At 42.4% G+C, this 21,827-nt stretch overlaps 1 protein-coding gene across 1 annotated transcript in view; it reads right to left on the reverse strand.

Moving 5' to 3' along the window:
• Positions 1–20,592, reverse strand: part of MCMBP (minichromosome maintenance complex binding protein) — a 60,348-nt gene extending 39,756 nt beyond the window's left edge. Inside the window, exon 1 of the mRNA XM_053583905.1 lies at positions 20,267–20,592. Within this exon, the coding sequence (XP_053439880.1) occupies positions 20,267–20,324 (58 nt within the window). The 5' untranslated portion in view covers positions 20,325–20,592. The remainder of the gene's footprint in view (positions 1–20,266) is intronic.
• Positions 20,593–21,827: the final 1,235 nt, after the last annotated feature.

The raw sequence follows: 21,827 nt of genomic DNA on the forward strand, positions 1-21,827 counted from the left end.
GAAAGAATAAAGGTAATTCAAGGACAAGTATGGGCACTACTAGAAAGTCAAGTACTTGGAGTACAAACTGCTTGTAAGAGAATAAAACCAATGAATAAAAAATGAAGGAGGCCATACAATCACAGGAAGTTTTCAAAACCAGCCCATAACTTTGCTCTCTATTCACAAACAATTAACCTCTACGTCCCCAGCAACCAGCAATGGCCTGGGACATAAGAGCTGCCAAGGAAATACCATTAAGTAAGTACAATGTTGGCTTGGCGCCTGTGGCTCAAGCGGCTAAGGCACCAGCCACATACACCTGAGCTGGCGGGTTCGAATCCAGCCCAGGCCCACCAAACAACGACAGCTGCAACCAAAAAATAGTGGGGCATTGTGGTGGACGCCTGTAGTCCCAGCTATTTGGGAGGCGGAGGCAGGAGAATCTCTGGAGCCTAGGAGTTGAAGGTTGCTGTGAGCTGTGATGTCACAGCACTCTACCCAGGGCAACAGCTTGAGGCTGTCTCAAAAAAAAAAAAAGTACAATGTCAAGAAAATGTGTTTTGCAAGACTAGCTTCCGTTCCCTACCTTTTGTCACATAACCCTCTTTTTGAGGGAGGAACCACTCACTGCACCCTCACTTTCAGTTCAATGGTGTATCTGACCTAGAACTCCAGTGATTCCAATCCAATGGGGTAAATAAATCAAAGAGAGGGCGGTGCCTGTGGCTCAAAGGAGTAGGGCACCAGCCCCATATGCCGGAGGTGGTGGGTTCAAACCCAGCCCCGGCCAAAAACTGCAAAAAAAAAAAAAAAAAAAAATCAAAGAGAACTCCAGGAATAAGGTTTAGTAATTGTGGTTTCAATATTGATAGGTTATAATCCTGAAGTTGCATATAGCCACGCTGTGACCAAGATCTGTCTCAAGACGAAGCCAGAGGAAAGCAGCAGAGTCCTGTATACATCATTTATGTATCTGGCTTGAAGTGAACTTGACATTAGCCCACCCATGCATTCTGTAACCCAAACCAATGCATTCATTTTTTGGTTTAAGTAAGACCAAGTTGGATCATCTGCAATCAAATGTCCTGTTTAGCACACTTACATTTCACTCTGTCAGACTTGCCAGAGTTTCACAAACGGCACTATGAATTCTTAGCCAGTTGAGTTTGAGCACCACTGCCCTCAATCTTGCCTTAGTTTAAGAAGTCAGAGGAACTGAGAGACAATATAGGGCTTTTGTATTTTATAGTCTTACCCACAGCATATGAGGGTTCCAGTTGTTCCATCCCATCAACAGTTGGTCTTATCAATCTTACTAACTCTAGTCACTGTGCTGGGTATGCTGCTGTGGAACCCTGTGGTCGTTACGTGCATTCCCCTCATGGCTAATGATGTACACTTTTTTGTATGGTTACTGATCATTCCAATAAATCCTTTTTAAAAACTGCTTTTGTTGTGGCATCACTGATTTGTATGAATTCTTTGTGTATTGTGGATGGAAGTCTTTTATCAGATATATGTAGTACAAATATCTTCTCCTAATCTGTACCTTGCCTTTTGATATTCTTAACTGGATCTTTGAGAATTTTTTCATTACCAATTATCTATCAATTATTTTTTCTTTTATGGCTACTGATCCTAAGGCGGTGAAGATACAAGCCTATGTTGTTTTTTTCCCCACGTTTGTGTCTATAATCACCAAATTATTTTTGTTTATAGAGTAAAATAGGGGTCAAAGCTCATTTTTTCCAAACAGCCACTTTTTCTAGAACTATGTGATTAAAAACTTTTCTTCCAGCCTGCGTTGCTTTGGCACTTCTGTCAAAAATGATCTTACTAGAAAAAAAAAAGAAAAAGAAACAAACAAAAAAATCAACTCACAATATTTATGTTAGTCTATTTCTATATTTCCCATTTTTCTATCTTTATGCCAATACTGTACTGTCTTCATCACTGTAGCTGGACAGAAGTCTTAAAATCAGGTAGTCAAGTCTTTCAACTTTGTTCTAAGTTTTTATCTTGATTATCCTGGTAATTTTTTGTTGTTGTTGTTTTTGAGACAAGAGTCTTATTATGTCACCCTCGGTAGAGTGCCGTGGTATCACAGCAACCTCAAACTCTTGGGCTTAAGTGATTCTTTTGCCTCAGCCTCCCAAGTAGCTGGCGCTACAGGCGCCCGCTTGGTTGCAGTTGTTTAGCTGGCCCGGGCCAGGTTCAAACCCGCCACCCTCGGTGTACGTGGCTGGCGCCAAAACCACTGTGCTACACTCACTGAGCCTATCCTGATTATTCTAAATGCTTCTAAATGCTCAACATTTCTACATAATTATGAGGGTGAACTTGTCAACTTCTATGTAAAAGTCTGCTGAAATTTTAATTAAGGTTGTGTTAAATCTATAGATTAATTTGAGAAATGACATCTTATATCACGATCTCCCTCCATGAACTCTCCCATGGGAGAGAACAATTAGGAAGACTACACATGGATTCCTCTGGGCTCTGTTTTTCTCTTATGATCCGACTGTGTATTCTACACAGCTGTAATAAATTTACAATGAGTCACACAGTCCTAGTAGATCTTCAAACACTGGGATCCCCTATAACACATGGATAAGTCAATAAGAGGTCTGACAATTAAGAACTTGCCACTGTGTGTTTACGTTGGAAGCACTATGTAAACAACTTGGTAAGGGTTCAAAACCTTGGCGGTCACTATCTCACAGTGGTGTTTGTGTTGCTGTATGGCAGTGTCTTGCTGAGTAGCATTCATTATTTTGTTGCATGTTTTTGTGTGTCACCACGAGGATGCTGGAACTTGAATTAAAGGAACAAATATTAAATTTCTTGTTAAATTTGGCATCAGTGGTAATGGAATATCAAAGTTAGTCCAAGTTTATGAAGAAATGCCATAAAGAAAAAAGCAGTGAACAAACTGATTAAATGCTTTTCTGAGAGGAAAGTGTCATTGATGGAGGTCAAGGAGGCCAGTAACGAGCAGAACTGACAAAAATTCATCGAATTGTGCATCAAAATGGTCGGCTGACTGTGAGAGACAGCAAAGCAAGTAAACATCAATAGAGAAGCAGAAAATTCTTAACTGAAAATCCTGACATGAGAAAGGTGGGTGCAGCTTTTGTATCACGACAATACACAGCTCTGCAGGCTCCAAAACGGGATGCAAGTCCTGTCAACAACTTGATTATTATCACAATGAAATCCATGTCAGACTTCTGATCTCAGTAACCATAAGATAATAAATATATGTTGTTTTAAGACACTAAATTTGTAGTAATTTGTACAGGTGAAGTAAGAAACTAATATAGTGGTTGAGGAACTGGTCCATTTCATCTAAATTCTTGAATTTTTATCTCTAGGGCTGTGTTATGTTTTTCTTCCCTGAACAGTCTATAGTGGTAGCTCCTCTTTTCATTTTTTCTTCTATTAAACTTGGGTTTATTTTGCTGTTCTTTTCTAGTTTCATAGGTAGAAGCTTAGATTACTGACTTGAGACCTTTCTTTTAATAAATGCAGTTAATGCTCTAAGCATATTTCTTTGTATCCTACAAATTTTTGATATGTTGTGTTTTCATTTTTGTTTAGTTCACCATATACATATATATTTTTGGGGGGGAGGGGGCAGAGAGTCTCACTTTGTTGCCCTAGGCTAGAGTGCCATAGCATCAGAGCTCATAGCAACCTCAACCTCTTCATATTGATTTCTAACTTTATTCTACTGTGATCTGAGAAGATACTTGATGTGATTTCCAAATTTTCAAATTCACTAAGACTTGTTTAGTGGCCTAAAATGTGGTCTACCTTGGAGAATGTTGCATGTGCTTATGAAAAGAATGTATACTCTGTAGCTGTTGGATTGCATGTTCTACAAATGTTTGTTAAATCCATTTGGGCTAATGTCCTATTTAAGTCCAATGTCTCCTTGTTGATTTTTTTGTCCCTATGATCTGTCTACTGATGAGCATGAGGTGTTGAAGTCCTCTATTACTGTGTTGCTATTTCTTTCTTTAGGTCTAGTAATATTTGTTTTTTAAATTTAAGTGCTCCAACATTGGGTACATATATATTTAGCATTGTTACACCCTCTTGCTGATCAATCCCTTTATCATTATATAACGACCTCATCTTTTTTTCTGTCTTTGATTTAAAGTCTGCTTTATCTGTTGTAAGTAAAGTTACTCTTGTTTGTTTTTGGTTTCTGCTAGCACAGATTATCTTTTTCTACCCCTTTACTTTCAGTCTTCATGTGTCTGTAAGGGTAAGGTGGATTTCTTATAAAACAGCACATAGTTGGATAATGATTTTATATCCATTTACGTTCAAGGTTAACATTAATATGAAAAGCTTTGCTCTCATATTGTTAACTGATTTCTAGCTTTTTGGGGATTTCTTCTTCTGTCTTTTTGTCTTTGTGGTTTGCTGAACTTCTGTCACATCACCATTTAATTTCTTTCTTAGTCGCCCTTTATAAGACTGTTTCATAACATTTGAGTTTTACATTTTCTGCTTTTTCTTTCTTTCTTTTCTTTTCTTTTTTTTTTTGAGACAGAGTCTCACTATGTCACCCTCAGTAGAGTGCTAGGAGGTGTCACAACTCACAGCAACATCAAACTTTTGGGACTTAAGCGATTCTCTTGCCCCAGCCTCCCAAGTAGCTGGGACTACAGGCGCCCTCCACAACACCTGGCTATTTTTTTGTTGTTGCAGTTATCATTGTTGTTTAGCTGGCCTGGGCCAGGTTCGAACCCTCCAGTCTTGGAACATGTGGCCGGCACCGTAACCACTGTGCTACAGGCACCGAGTCTATATTTTCTTCTTTTTTTCTTTTCCTTTTTTTTATTAAGACTGAGTCTCACTTTGTTGCCCTTCATGGAGTGCCATGGCATCACAGCTACCTCAAACTCCCTGGCTCAAGGGATCCTCTTGCCTCAGCCTTCCAAGTAGCTGGGACTATATTATAGGCGTCTGCCAGAATGCCTGGCTATTTTTAGAGATAGGGTCTCACTCTGGCTCAGGCTGGTCTCGAAATCATAAGCTCAGATGATCCACCTGCCGCTGCCTCCGAGAGTGCTAGGATTACAGGTGTGAGCCATTGTGCCGGCCTGAGTTTTATATTTTCACATATTTTTGTGATGAATATTGACCTTTTGTTTCCATATTTAACATTCCTTTGACACAAAGCAATATAAAGGATATTAGAAACCAAGAAAAGGGGGTGAGCAGAAGGGTAAGTGTGAACAATGAACACTAGTCTAGTGATGGCACACTAAAAGCTCTGACTTTAGACAAGACATCCATATTACAAAAACGCTTGTATTCCCTAATATTTGGAAATTAAAGAAAAAGAAAGACTCCTCTGAACATTTCCTGTAAGGCTGCTCTCTGCATTTGGTTGTCTGGAAAAGACTTTCTTTCTCCTTCATTCATGAAGCTTATCATAGCAGGATATAAAATTCTTAGGCGACAGTTTTTTTTTCTTTCAGCACTTTGAAAATACCACCGCATTCTTTTCTGGCCTGTAATGTTCCCGATGAGAGGCCTGCTGTTAAGTATCACAGGATTTCCCTTATAGGTGCCTACATGCTTCCCTCTAATTTAAAATTCTCTCTTACACTTTGACTTCAGCAGCCGGCTGCAGGATGGTGGGTTATGATACCAGGTGCACTGCTGTAAAGCCTGGTTTCCCTGCCCCTACCCAGCCAAGAAGGGACTGCAGCCCCATCAGCCCAAACTCAGACTGAGGGCAGAGAGTAGCCCAGTGTCAAACTCTTAAAATGGCTCCTTGGACCTAAAAGTGGAAAGGCTGGGGCAAGCAGGCAGGCAGGCAGGCAGGCGGGTGAGAAACTGTGATAAACGCTGCCCATGCTCAACTCAGTCTCAACAGCAGTTCACAGCAGGGCAATGGGACTTTCCCAGGGGTGGGGGAGTTTGCCCAGGATCCCCTATCCCTCTTCAAAGGCATCCAGTTACTGCAGGCATGTCCATGACCCCTGAGTATCTGAGCCCTCAAAATGGCACCCAGTTCAAACTGCTCTAGATTTCACTTAAGTTCCTTTCTTAAGCAATGTCTCTACGCAATCTCCAAACAGCTACATATGTTAGGCCTTACGTCTGCATGGGTCAGCAGGTTCTCTAGCCAAAATAGTATTAATAAAAGCTCATCTCAGACAGTTGAGCCCTGGAGCATCTCCCAAGCTGCCCTGCACCCTCTCCTTACCCACCTTTGGAGATTTCCTGTCACCTCCCTGGTGAAGGGTGGCACTCTCTCCAAGATTATCTGCTCAAAATGTGAGAATCTGCTTACTACTCTGGTTCCTCTCCACAAAGGAGGTACATGCTATGTGTGTGTGGGTAATTATCTTGATCCTAGCAGTATTTTAAAATAAAAAATGAAACTCCAATAAAGAGGAGGATACGGGCTCCATGTTCGTAAGAGAATTAACTTGTGACCACAATGTAAAAAGGAATCCAGCAGGATGGTAGGTAAGCAACAAACCTGAAAAGCAAATGGCACAGGTTAGAGGACTAATTCAAAGAACTCAGTGAGGTTTTGAGGCTCAGTGCAGTGGCTCATAACTATAATTCTAGCACTCTAGGAGGCCAAGGCAGGAGCATTGCTTGAACTCAGGAAATTGAGACCAAGCTAAGCAAAAAATAGAAAAAATATTCTCAGGGCGGCACCTGTGGCTCAAGGAGTAGGGCGCCAGTCCCATATGCCAGAGATGGTGGGTTCAAACCCAGCCCGGCCAAAAAAAAAAAAAGAAAAATTAGCTGAGCATTCTATTCTGGTAGGTGGCTGTAAGTCCCAAGTAAATGGGAGACTGAGGCAAGACGTCTTATTGAACCCAGGAGTGTGCAGTTGTGGTGAGCTAGGCTGAGGCCAAGCCACTCCAGCTTGAGGCAAGAGTAAGACTCTATCTCAAAAAAACAAAACAAAACAAAAAAAGAAGAAATGGTTTTGAGTAAATAGATAATATAAATAAAATGCTAGAAAGGCTTAGTGAAAATGATGTCAAATGTCTATTTAATACATAAAAACAATGTAAAACAAAAATATAAGTAAATTATCATTCTTCAAGAAAATACAATACTGTGGCAGGCGCCTGTAGTCCCAGTGACCTGGGAGGCTGAGGCAAAAGAATCACTTATGCCCAAGAGTTTGAGGTTGCTGTGAGCTGTGACACCACAGCACTCTATCCAGGGCAACATAGTGGGACTCTATCTCAAAAAAAAGAAAAAGAAAAAGAAAATACAACACATATGCACTTAACATGGCCTCAAAATTCATAAAGCAACAATTTATAGAATTAAAGAGAAAAATAAAAACAGCAATCACAATTTGAGACTGTAACACAGCTACCTCTGAGATATAAAGCACAAAACAAAAAGTAAATAGATACACATGGCAGATAAGAATAATAAGCTCTGAAATAAACCTCCAAACAGAATGTACTTTTTTTTGTGTGTGTGTGGTTTTTGGCCAGGGCTGGGTGAGCCACAGGCGCCACCCCAGAATGTACTTTTTAATATGTGACACATTCAGAAAAAGTTCTATATACTAGCCATGATATAAACCTCAATCAATACCAGATGTATAACATGTTCTCTGGGCGGTGCCTGCATTCAGTGGGTAGGGCACCAGCCACATACACCAAAGCTGGCAGGTTTGATCCCGGCCCGGGCCAGCTAAAACAACAATGACAACTGTAACAACAACAAAATAGCCAGGTTTTGGGCACCTAGGCGGGCACCTATAGTCCCAGCTACTTGGGAGGCTGAAGCAAGAGAATCACTTAAGCCCAAGAGTTTGAGGTTGCTGTGAGCTGTGACGCTGCAGCACTCTACCCGGGGCAACAGCTTGAGACTCTGTCTCAAAAATAAATAAACGAATAAAAAGGAAAAATGACTATAGATAATAGGATACACACCAAAATGAAAAAGGGGAAATGCTACACATAACAATCTATAAACTATGTAAAATATCATGAGCTATGAACTAATAAGCTTGAAAATTCAGAACTATTTACATTTTTGAAAGAATATAAATTACCAAGATTGGCATACCAAGTTATTTGTATCACATTTTGGTCAAAGAACACTGTATACCTAATGTCAACATGAGAAATGAAACAGTAGGTAATCCTCCCTCTCACTCCCAGGAAGTCTCAAGTCTAGATAATCTGGTAGCATTTCAGGCCAATTTCATAAAAAATAAAGATGCAAAAATCCTCTATAAGCAGCTCAGCGCCTGTAGCTCAGCGGCTAGGGCGCCAGCCACATACGCCAGAGCTGGTGGGTTTGAACCCAGCCCGGGCCTGCCAAACAACAACGACAACTACAACCCAAAAATAGTCAGGTGTTGTGGTGGGTACCTGTAGTCCCAGCTACTTGGGAGGCTGAGGGAAGAGAATTGCTTAAGGCCAAGAGTTTGAGGGTGCTGTGAGCAGTGATGCTACAGCACTCTACCAGGGCCACAAAGTGAGATTCTGTCTCAAAAAACAAACAAACAAACAAACCTCTATAAGCTACTAATTAATTAAATCCAACAAAGTAAGAAAAAGATCATAATCAGCTTGGTGCCTGTAGCTCAGTGAGTAGGATGCAGGCCACATACACTGAGGCTGGTGGGTTCGAGCCCAGCCCAGGCCCGCTAAATGACAATGACAACTGCAACCAAAAATAATGGGGGGTTGAGGCGGGCACCTGTAGTCCCAGCTGCTCAGGAGGCTGAGGCAAGAGAATCGCTTAAGCCCAAGAGTTTGAGGTTGCTGTGAGCTGTGATGTCACAGCACTCTACTGAGGGTGATACAGTAAGATGCTGTCTCAATAAAAAAAGAAAGAAAGAGATCATAATCAAGCAGCACTTATTCCAATAATGCAAGAATAGTTCATTATTAGAAAATTAATTAACTTAGGCTTGGCGCCTGTGGCTCAAGCAGCTAAGGCACCAGCCACATACACCTGAGCTGGCGGGTTCAAATCCAGCTGGGGCCTGCCAAACAACAATGATGGCTGCAACCAAAAAATAGCCGGGCGTTGTGGCAGGCGCCTGTAGTCCCAGCTACTCGGGAGGCAGAGACAAGAGACTGGCTTGAGTTGGAGGTTGCTGTGAGCTGTGATGCCATGGCACTCTACCCAGGGTGACAGCTTGAGGCTCTGTCTCAAAAAAAAAAAAAAAAAGAAAATTAATTAACTTAGACACATTAAAAGATGAAAGGGGGGTGGCCCCTGTGGCTCAGTGAGTAGGGCACTGGCCCTATATATATATATATATATATATCTGGGTAAAAGGGTAAAATATTTGGGTAAAAGGGTAAAATATATGACCACCTCAGTGGTCACCGTGTTGGGTAGATAGTTAGGATTCTGGCTCTCCTAGGGAAAAAGTATAAGGCAGGACCCCTTTACCCCCCTCCCTGGTGCTGCCCCACCTTAATCCTGTCCCAAGCAATTGCCCACACCTGGAGAACTGCAAAAAAATGCAGAAGACTCTCTACCACAAAGGCCAAGCAACACAGGTAAGTACAAGAGAATCTGGAAAGTGACCTAGAACAATCTTAGGACCAATAATTATCATGTAATTAGCTTAAATTTACCTTGTGGTTCACATCCCATACGGGACTTTCAGAGAGGTCCGTAAGAGGTCTGCATGCACAAGACTCAATGGTTCCCAGGTGACCCCTGAACCATGAGGTGGGCTTAATCCAGATAATAGAAAACAGAACCACAGGCCATAACCAAGGTCTTTTCTTGTCACAATAAAGGGGCCCGTATGGTGTCTAAGGAGAACATACCATGCTCTTGCTCTGCAAACCCATCTGTACCTTCTTCAATTAACTTTGTTTCCTGCTTGCCTTACTTTAAGGGGTCTGGTCATTCTTTAGTCAAGAGCACACAAGAACTGAGAACACAGACAACTGACCAAACCCTAACAACAGAACAAAGTATTTGATAATGTCCAGAACCTATTTATGGTTTAAAAAAACTATAAATTGGCTCAACAGGAGTTTGAGACCAGCCTGGACAACACAGCAAGACCCATTCCTATAAAAATTTTTTTAAGAAAAATTAGTCCACAGTGGTGGCATATGCCTGTAGTCCTAACTACTCAGGAGGCTGAGGCAGGTGGATCACTTGATTCCAGAAGTTGGAAGCTGTAGTGAGATATAACTGTGCCACCTCACTCCAGCCTGAGTGACAAAGCAAGACTCTGTTTCTGAAAAAAAAAAAAAAAGAAAATATAGCTTGATAGTAAACTTAAGAGTGTAACAGAAACTGCTTGACCTTTATTCTTGAAATACTATCCCTAAACTTCCTAACTGTCCAAGTACTCTCTGTTAGGTAGTTCCATAGGGAAATTATACAATTATAATACTATAAATGCTATTCACTGGTTCTTAACCTTTATAATTCTATCAAACAAAACACAAAAGAATTATAGTTATAGGCAGAATGTAAATATTACAAACTTTGGCAATACACAATGTCTGAACAAATTGGGCAGAAGCAAAGGAGAGCAGTACAGAGGCACCAACTTTCTCATCTTATAAAGTGGACATAGTATCCACAGTTGTTGTAGGGGAAAATTTTTAGAATATGCCCTTAAATTTAAAAGGAAAGCAACAGAAATTAAACATCTCAGTGAAAGCCTGGATATTTTCCCATGAAATCAGGAACACGTCCGGGATGTCTCCTCTCTCATCATTCCTCTTCAACACCTACAAGTCCTAGCTAATGTACGAAGACAAGGAAAGGAAATAAATGGTATACCCAACCGGGAAACATAAAGCTGTGTTTGTTCTAGTGTGTGTGTGTGTGAGAGAGAGAGCGCGCAGTATATATAATATAGAATAATAGTATCATAAATTATAAATTACAACAAAGTAATGGTTAATTTATTATTTTTTTTTTTTTTGCAGTTTTTGGCTGGGGCTGGGTTTGAACCCATCACCTCCGGCATATGGGGCGGGTGCCCTACTCCTTTGAGCCACAGGCGCCGCCCTAGTAATGGTTAATTTTTTTTTTTTTTTTTGTAGAGACAGTGTCTCACTGTACCCCCCTCGGGTAGAGTGCCATGGCGTCACACGGCTCACAGCAACCTCTAACTCTTGGGCTTACGCGATTCTCTTGCCTCAGCCTCCCAAGCAGCTGGGACTACAGGCGCCCGCCACAACACCCAGCTATTTATTTGTTGCAGTTTGGCCGGGGCTGGGTTCAAACCGGCCACCCTCGGCATATGGGGCGGGCGCCCTACTCACTGAGCCACAGGCGCCGCCCGTAATGGTTAATTTTTAATGAATTCTTAATGCCAGGCACTATTCTAAGTACTTTACATGTATTATCCCATTTAATCCTTACAATAAGCCTGTAAAAATGGGTTCTCTGATTATTTCCAAAAGATGAAAAAACTGAAGTTAAAAAGGTAATTAACATAACATAGTCACACTCAAAGTAAGAAAATAATTAGGAGGGGAGTCAAGAAGTTAGCCTACTAAAAGGAAGTGGTAAGAGTGGTCTAACCTAAGTGCGGGCGATAAGGAGCAGCATTTCTTGTACAGAATTTAAAAATAATAAAACCAACTAATTATTCACTTATCATCACCATGCATTGACAATTCTAAACAATGTTAGTGATACAATATTCTTTCTTGAAAAATCTTCTGTTGGTCTAAACCCTAAACAATTGTTGCAGTTACTGCTGAGTTTTAACAAAGTATGTGTTAAGTGTCAAATTAGCACATTTTTACTACTTGCCCTTTAACAATCATTGCATTCTAAATAGAAGTTAATTCTGGGCGGTGCCTGTGGCTCAGGGAGTAGGGCGCCGGTCCCATATGCCGGAGGTGGCGGGTTCAAACCCAGCCCCTGCCAAAAAGCAAAAAAAAAAAAAAAAAAAAGAAGTTAATTCTGGGCCTCCTTATTTACAGAATTGGCTGCCAACACAGATAAGCTACACCTATTTGTTTCAAGAGTAAATCTCTCTAAAATTGTTCACAACAGTCCAAACTTCCTAGGGCATACTTAGTGCCCCAAAACTTCTATTGTACTCTAGAGACCAGGATGTATACAATAAATTTAAAATTAGTAATAATAATCATAAAGATGAGGAAACAAAACGAGTTATTTCAAGTCTATCTTCTATGGGACAACTTATAAGATTTTTCTTTGTGCTTATATTTAAAACACATTTAAATAAAGTAACACTGAAACAGTGTGAAATGAGGTGTAGAAGGTGCAAATTTTAACTGATACGTGAACTATTTTACTGGATTTAAAAGATGTCTTTATTAAAATGCATTCTCTTTTAAGCTATTTTCATTAAAACTAAAGAATAAATCAAGAAAATGTCAGCTCCATCAATGGTATAATTTGCTAGTCGCCTACCTTGTCTCCTTTGTGACATTTCAATTTCATTAAAATTTACTTATTCATTAGCACTTGTTTATATATTATATTGACTATAACGAAAAGACCAAAATTCAAACCACTAGGTAGCTACAAATACTACTGAGTGAATAGTTGAATTTTTTTGTCCTGTAAAAAAAGTTGGGGAATTATTATTAAAACAAAGAATTAATTATGTAATTAGTTTATAAAATACAATTAACATAAAATGATTCTTAGTTTTATAAAAAAATCTGAAATGTATTAACTATACCAACATGAAACAACTCATCATGGTGGGACGCAACAAAAAATTCTAAAATGTGGCTCGGCCCCTATTGCTCAGTGGTTAAGGTGCCAGCCACATATACCGGGGCTGGTGAGTTCGACCCCAGCCAAGGCCTGCTAAACAACAGTGACAACTACAACAACAACAAAATAGCCAGGCATTGTGGTGGGCACCTGTAGTACCAGCTACAGGTGAGGAGGCAGGCTGAGGCAGGAGAATCGCTTAAGGCCAAGAGTTTGAGTTGCTGTGCGCTGTAATGCCACAGCACTCTACCCAGGGCGACACAATGAGAGTCTGTCTCAAAAAAAAAAAAAAAATTGCACTAATGTACACAGCTATGATTTAACAATAAAAAAAAAAAAAAAATCTAGGGCGGCTCCTGTGGCTCAAGGAGTAGGGTGCCGGTCCCATATGCCGAAGGTGGCGGGTTCAAACCTAGCCCCAGCCAAAAAAAAAAAAAAAAAAAAAAATCTAAAATGAGAGTGGGGGAAGAGAAGGCAATATAAGCAATGACCAGGTCTATTTCGAAATATGTAATACTTTCAGCATTGCGTACAACTCAGTAATACTAAAAATAATTATGTAGTATAGAAAGGAGATGTTCGAACTTATCCGCTCAAGGAATCAAATACCCTGGGTTATAACCCTGGAGTTGGAAGCTGTCTACAGGCCAGGCATGGTGGCTCTGCCTGTAATCTTAGCACTCTGGGAGGCCCAGGCTCAGGAGTTCAGGAGTTCAACACCAGCTACTTGGGAGGCTGAGGCAAGAGAATTGCTCAAGCCAAGGGTTTGAAGTTGCTGTAAGCTAAGCGACACCATGGCCCTCTAGCCTGGGCAACAGAGGGAGACACTGTCATACACACATACAAACAAGATAAAGATGTTAGCTAATTTGGATTAGAACTGAGAATGACTGAATTTGGAAGGTACAAGGACAGTTGGCATGCAGAGAAGAATGTCGTGTAAGAGAAAAATACTGAGAAAAGTTGCCTAGATTCCTGCTACCTTTCCAGTTCCTAATTCTACTTAGTCTCTTAGAATACGCAACCACACTGTCTACTTTTGGGATCTATGGTCTTAATATAAATTACTTTTTTGAGATGCATGCAGCAGCTCATGCCTATAATCCCACCTACTTGAGAGCCTGAGGCAGGAGAATTGCTTGAGCTCAGGAGTTCCAGAACAGCCTAGACAACACAGTGAGACCCTATCTCTAAAAAATAAAACTGTAAATTATTTTTTTCAGTGACCTACCAAGGACAGGGTGGTAGCAGAGATCAAAGCTGGGTACATACAATAAGGGTGTGAATTTGATAATAAAAAGCAAACCAACTTTTATTTAATTTTATTATTATAAATTCACTAAAATGCTAGTTATAAAAAACTCCACTCTGCCCTCCTTCACACAACACTGTTCTTTTTTGAATGAGTTAATCTAGTTCTGTTAGATACAACCAAAGAACTTTAAATACAATAAAAAATAATGATCTTGGTCCAACCAACATCCAAAAGAGGAAAAAGTGAAAGAAATCAGAGTTTAGAAAAATTCCTACTTCTTCTGAAATTAAAAGCTGTTATTGATTCAAGTTATTAATTCAAAGGAAAAAAATTCTCTTTTCTAGGTAAAAAAGAATATGATTAAAAGAAAAAGTAGAGTATAAAACTTTTTAATTTAAGGCTCCTACCTTTATTTAATGGAAGCAGTTTGACACAGGTCAGTAAATGAATAATCACTATGGGGACTCAGACATTAACAATATGCACATAAAAGAGCCCAACAAAGATCTACTAAACTAATGTATTCCCAAATCTTGGAATAATGAATTCCCAAGCCCTTGAACCTCAATGTTCTGTATATAAAATCAGTTAGAAAATAAAACAGAAACATGAGAGGCATTTTATAAAGGCTTACAGGAAAATTTTTACATAAAAACAACTATAATATGGCAGATACAAATTCAAAACAGACTGGTCCACAAAGATAAATTATGATTCATATAATTCTGACTGGTCACCTGCAGAATTTCAAAGTTTCTTATCTGAACCAAGAAGAAAGAATTAGGATTTATGCGTCAAAGTAACTCATACCTAGTATGATCACATTCTCTGAACCAATATAAAGCATAAAAGGAGTATCCTAAATTTGGCACTGGTTGTCACCATCCCAATTTACAACATTTCTGATTAATCAGTCTTTCCACTGCCTCTGTTCAACAAGTGTTCAATGAGCACTTTCAATGTACAAGGCATATTCTAGGGAAGATATGATGGTGAATCATGTGGGTACAGGCCCTAAACTCCCAGAGTCAAAATCTAGCACAGGGACCCATGTATCAAACAAAATTCAACAATGCACTTTATACATTAATTTTCAGGGACACACAGGATCCTGCAGTAACATGAAGTAAGGGTTATTCACCTTGTTACCTAACTTAGGTTCCTGAAGGGAAAGTTAAGATTTAGCCAGGTAAGTTTACATGGGTTGGAAGGCAGAACCAGGTGAAAGAAACAGCAAGTGCAAAAGTCCTACACTAACGAGATTCAAAATCAAACGGAAAAAATATCAACTGAAAGAATTCAGTATGGCCAGGGGTGGCTGATGCCTATAATCCTAGCACTCTGGGAGTGAGGCAGGTGCATTGCTTGAGCTCAGAATTTGAGACCAGCCTGAACGAAAAGTAAGACCCATCTCTACTAAAAATAGCAAAAGCTGGGCAAATTTTTCTGGCAGAGTAGCAGATGCCTGTAGTTCCAGCTATTCCTGGGAGGGCAAGAGAATCGTATGAACCCAAGAGTTTGAGGTTGCTGTGAGCTAAGACGCTACAGCACTCTACCCAGGGCAACAGAATGAGACTTAGTCTAAAAAAAAAAAAAAGGCATGAAAGTTCAGTATGCCTGGGACAGAGAGTACGGGGAAGAATGCAGCAATAAAGTCTGAGAGGTAGGTAAAGGTAGAACCAAGAAGGACCTCCCAGAGCACTTTAATAGGTCTGGATCAGATATTAAGGGCAAGAGGGAGTCGATTCCAGTGTAGAGAGTGGAAGAAAGAAGCAAGACTAGACGCAAAAGACTAGTTAGGAGGTTCTTCCAGTCGTTGAGGAATGAGACTAAAATGGCCTGATTTATGACAGTAGAATGCGAGATGAAGGTCTCTGGTCACATTAAAAGACACTTAACACCAAGAACTAGAACTAGGCCAGGTATGGTGGCTACCGCCTGTAATCCTAGCACTATGGGAAGCCAACCCAGGTGGATCTCCTCAGCCCAGGAGTTAGAGACCAGACTGAACAATAGTGAGATCTCATCTCTACTAAAAACAGAAAAACTAGCCAGGCATTGTGGTGGGCACCTATGGTCTCAGCTACTTGGGAGGCTGAGGCAAGAGGATCTTTTGAGCCCAGGAGTTTGAGGTTACTGTGAGCTATGATGCCATAGCACTCTATCCGGGGAAACAGAGTAAGACTTCTGTCTCAAAAGAAAAAAAAGAAGAACTAGAATAAGAACGACAGAATTCAGAACCTGAAAGAGGAAGAAGAGTCAGTAAATAGTTGGTTATTAAAAAAATAGTAACACATAGGGCGGCGCCTGTGGCTCAAGGAGTAGGGTGCCGCCGGCCCATATACCAGGGGTGGCGGATTCAAGCCTGGCCCTGGCCAAAACTGCAAAAAAAAAAAAAAAGAATAGCAACACATACTAAAATACAAAATAGTCTAGATCAGCCCTGTATAAAAGAACTTCCTCATAGAAACATTCTGTATCTGTATTATCCAATAATTAACATCCATCCGCATGTAGTTAGCAAACAAACACTTGAAGTGTGGTTAGTAACAGGAAGAAACTAAACTTTTAATTGCTTTATAATTTTAATTAACTTAAATTTAAATAGCTACAAATGGCTACTGTATTAGACAGCCTCACTCTATTTTTTTTAGAGACAGAGTCTCGCTTTGTCACCCTCAGTAGAGGGCCATGGCGTCACAGCTCACAGCAACCTCCAGCTCTTGGGCTTCAGCAATTCTCTTGCCTCAGCCTCCCAAGTAGCTGGGACTACAAGGACCTGCCACAATGCCCGGCTATTTTTTTTTTTTTTTTTTTTTGCGGTTTGGCCGGGGCTGGGTTCCAACCCGCCATCCTCAGTCTATGGGGCCAGTGCCCTACTCAATGAGCCTCAGGTGCCACCCAGACAGCCTTGCTCTAGATAGACACACCTAACTTAAAATATATGACAGGGTTAATAAGTTTAGGTGAAAGTATATGACAGGGACAATAAGACTATGAAAAAAAAATCAGACTCATTTGAAAAGATCTTCAAGATTAACACATATTAAGTGTATATTTCAGAATAACATGCACAGCAAAATTGCATTTTTGTTTTAGAAAACTATCTAGGCTGGGCACAGTGGCTCACACCTGTAATCCTAGCACGCTAGGAGGCCGAGGCAGGTGGATAGCTTGAGCTCATGAGTTCGAGACTAGTCTGAGCAAAAGCAAGACCCCTGTCTCTACTAAATATAGAAAAACTGAGGAAGGAGGATCGCTTCAGCTCAAGAGTTGGAGTTGTTGTGAGCTATGACACCATGGCACTTTACCCAGAATAACAGCTTGAGACATAAATAAAAATAAAAAACCGTCAAAATCTGCAGTCCCCAACCCCCGGGCCTGTTAATAACAGGGTGGCACAGCAGACGGCGGCAGGAGCTAGTGAGTAAAACGTCTGTATTTACAGCTGCTCCCCACTGACCACCTAAGCTTTGCCTCCTGTCAGATGTCTGATAAGCATCAGCATTAGATTCTCACAGGAGGAACACGACTACCAGGTCTAAGTTGTATGCTCCTTATGAGAATTTAATGCCTGATGATCTGAGGTAGACATGCTTGAATCATCCAGAAACCCCCTCTTCATACAATTGGTCCTTGGTGGCAAAAAGGTTGTATATATAAATGTAAATATATACAAAGAAAACAAATTGGACAACCATGAATCAAACCGTAGTTATCTTTAAGATGAAGAATTATGGGTGGCGCCTGTGGCTCAAAGGAGTAGGGTGCTGGCCCTGTATGCCTGAGGTGGTGGGTTCAAACACCGCAAAAAAAATTATATAGTTATAAGCCTTTGTATTCTGTTACATGACACTAATTTTTTTTTTTTTGTACAACAAACATGTATTACCTTTCTAACTTGGGGAAAAATAGATATAAAATAATTTCCTACTAAGCCAAAAAGTATATACAAGTTTAACTTACTTATCACACAAATACTTGTAATGCCATTATTACAAAGATACCCAATACAGTCGCAGTGATAGGAAAATAACAGCAAAAACATACACTGTACTTTAAAATAACTTCTACAAAAAAACAGTATGGGGCGCCGGCCCCATATACCGAGGGTGGTGGGTTCAAACCCGGCCCTGGCCAAACTGAAACAAAAAAATAGCCGGGCGTTGTGGCAGGCGCCTGTAGTCCCAGCTGCTCGGGAGGCTGAGGCAAGAGAATCACGTAAGCCCAAGAGCTGGAGGTTGCTGTGAGCTGTGTGACACCACAGCACTCTACCGAGGGCGGTAAAGTGAGACTCTGTCTCTACAAAAACAAAAAAACAGTATGACAGGGCGGTGCCTGTGGCTCAGTCGGTAAGGCACCGGCTCCATATACCGAGGGTGGCGGATTCAAACCCGGCCCCGGCTGAACTGCAACCAAAAATAGCTGGGCGTTGTGGCGGGCGCCTGTAGTCCCAGCTACTCGGGAGGCTGAGGCAGGAGAATCGCTTAAGCCCAGGAGTTGGAGGTTGCTGTGAGCTGTGTGATGCCACGGCACTCTACCGAGGGCCATAAAGTGAGACTCTGTCTCTACAAAAAAAAAAAAAAAAAAAAAACAAAAAAAACAGTACGACTTCTCTGAAAGACACAACCTATATGAGAATAAGACATTCTGGGGAGAAAAACATCAATATCTGCAGAATTTATAAGTACTATAAAACCAGTATTTGATAACCAAATTAAACCCTTTCTTGACTCGGAGATGTGCCCCTTAGGATCATACGCATAAGAGAAAAAAATCTGACACAAATACATTCACATCTTCAGCAAATATAAAATCATCTCATTTATCCAACAAGACCACGGTATAGGCATTTCTCATAAATGAACTTTGTATTATTGGTAATTGTAACCTAGTCCTTTAAACATCAACCCTTTTTACTTTAGAAAGATTTTTCCTAAAAAGTATCTATGTGTCTGCACCCTCTTAAACCAATATAATTTAATTTTTACTTAACATTTTGGGGCCATTATTTTGAACATCAAGGATCAGTTTCAGCATTATTGTGAACATCAATTACTAGGATTTAGTGGAGGAATATATGCCCCTTTCTCAAAACACCCGTGACTGCTATAAAGTGAATCTGCCTTTTTTATTTTGTTTTATTTATAGCTTTTCATTTTTTGTTTTATTTATAGCTTATTTCCTCTATCCGGTTGCCAGTTTCACTGGCTACAATTTGGACGCCTATCCAGGATTTCTTCTAATATGCTGCCTTTACTTTCAGCCTGAGAAACCATATAACTGCTTAGAATCACAGATAAAATGAATACAGACTTGCTGAGTATGAAATGCTTACCTACTAGAAATAACACACATTTTATACTATTGGTTTCAGCTGTTGCGGACTGTTCGGCTTTCACCCCCTTATCCCACGACGTTTTCAATGAGCTAAGGTCACTCTCTATAACTCTAGTTAAACTACAGACAAGTCAAGTGTTAGGATCTAACACAGTGATTTCTTGCTGGATCTGTCTCCACGGCTCCTAAGTGCAACAAGACACTGGGGAAGGGGAAAGGGGTTGTCAAAATGTTCAGTAAACGACAAACAAATACAAATCTTTCTTCATGTACCCTCAACAGAAAAGTAGCAGTAACAATTTCAACCTTGCAAAGTAAAAAGGATAAAAAAGTAAAACAAAAAAATCCTAATTGCGAACAAAATTTACTAAGCTTGCCTGCCGCATTCTCAGCTTTCTATCTGAAACTCGTTGTAGTTCACTTTTGGCACAGGAGCAGACGCCGGCTAGACGGGTTCTAAAGTCATCCCCGCAGAAAAATTAAACTGTAACATTAAATCTTCTCTGTACTTGTAAAGAGGATGTGTGTAACACAGGAGTTGGAGCTAACTTCGGTGCTGGCCGACGAGACTCCCCGCACACACCGGAAGTTTTGAAATATCCTGTAGGTTTCCCCCAGGCAAAGTGGTTTTCCTTCCCCGCCGCCCCGCGAGCCCATCCCGAGGGTCAAGGACCTCTCCGAGTTTGCGGCCCTCGGGGCTCCGGCCCCCAAACTGAACCACAAACCCGGGACGAGGCCGCCCATCACAGCCTGGTCCTTGCCACTTAACCTTGGCCGCTCGCAAGCGGCGACTTGGGCAGGTGGGAGTCACCTGCGGCCGCGGCCCGGGCAGGGACAGTCCCGCGCAGGTCCCGGGGAGCCGTCCAGGGCCTCTGAGCCCTCGAGCCGGTCCCGCGTGGGGGCCGCGCGGCGGGGCCCGGCCCCGGGGCTCAGTAAACTCGGCGGCCGCCCTGGCCCGCCCCCGACGCCGCCACTCACCGAAGAAGCCTTGTACGATCCCAAGCGGGTGGCTGAGCCAATCCTCCCCACAGGGCATCTCGTCGAGGGCCGCGGTCGGCGCGGCCCGGGTGGCCGGCGCCCAGCTTTCTCCGCAGGGGCTCGGCCGCTCCTTGCCCGCGCCCTCCCACGCACAGCGCGGCGCGGGCCGCCCGGCCTCCCAGTGCCTCAGGGAGCAGCGACTGCGGCGGCGGTAGCCAAGAGCTGCTGGAGACGGTCAGGCTCGGCGTGTGCAGCCCCCAGCCTCCACTTCGCACAATGGCGGGAAACAGCCGCCACCGACCGCGCTGCCTGCGACCTGGGTGGAGCTCGCGCGGGGAGGGGCGGCGGGTACGCGCTGCGCGGCCCCGCGGAGGGGCGGGCCGGCTGGCTCGAGGGCGGGGCCGCGAGGCGGCGGACGCCATCTTGAAGACGGGCAGAAAGAAGGGCAAGCGTCTCAGCTGGGAGGCTGTCCGAAACTGGCGTCGTCGACCGGAGGGGGCATGTTGCTGTTTGTCACCGTGTGCAGACGTGGAAGGGGAAACCTCTGTCGTCATTCATAGTACCAGTCCTCGCAAAAACAAACTAAAAGAGACCTCAGCGTCCATACGGGTACTATTTAGAAGTTGAAGCAGCCTTTGGTGTTCACCCACCTCTTCTTTGTGCCTTTTCCCCCTCTCTGGTGGGGGAGGCGCCCTGCCGCAACCCTCGGTGGTGATAAGATGTCCTTCAGAGCGGTCTACTTTTAGATAAGCGGAACTTTTAGAGCCCCCACGCCCTCTTTGTCGTCGCGTCGGGCGTTGTGGCAGAGTGACGGCTCCTAACTGCGAGGCAAGCGCTGGTAACTCACCGCTGGCGCAGCCCTGTGCCTCTGACCGCGAAAACACCCTGGCCTGCTTCTACCCAGAAGCTGGCGCTGTCGAGGAACCTCCACAACATGCCGACCAGGATACCCTCAGAATGAGCATGAGAAAAATCTACTGGACAGCAACCTTTTGCTGAGGAAATTTGGAAACTTTACAAGTTCAATAATGAAACTGTTTCCGCTGGGCCTGGAATGTACCCGAGAAAACCCCAGTCTCATCAGCTGTACCTACTCAGCTGGAAAAAGGGCAAGTTAACAGAGGGGGTGATCTGGGTGGAATCTAGAAAGCGGGGAGCTGAAAACCAGGCACTGAGCTTGCATCACAAGCCCTCCTTGGGGCTACGGAGAGGGAGAGAAATCCTAGTAGTCTTCTAGGGTCTCCTATGGGGGGGGGGCGCCCTTAAAGCAAGACCAGACAACAAAAGAAAACATACAGAAGTTTAGTAATATGCATATCTCGGATATATGAGAGAAACTCCAGGAAGAGTAACTCAAAGAGGTGGCTTAACAATTTGGGTTCGGGGCAGCGCCTGTGGCTCAGTCGGTAGGGCACCGGCCCCATATACCGAGGGTGGCGGGTTCAAACCTGGCCCCGGCCAAACTGCAACCAAAAAATAGCCGGGCGTTGTGGCGGGCACCTGTAGCCCCAGCTACTCGGGAGGCTGAGGCAGGAGAATCGCCTAAGCCCAGGAGTTGGAG

Source organism: Nycticebus coucang, chromosome 3 (assembly GCF_027406575.1).
Source record: "Nycticebus coucang isolate mNycCou1 chromosome 3, mNycCou1.pri, whole genome shotgun sequence".
Classification (NCBI taxonomy): domain Eukaryota; kingdom Metazoa; phylum Chordata; class Mammalia; order Primates; family Lorisidae; genus Nycticebus; species Nycticebus coucang.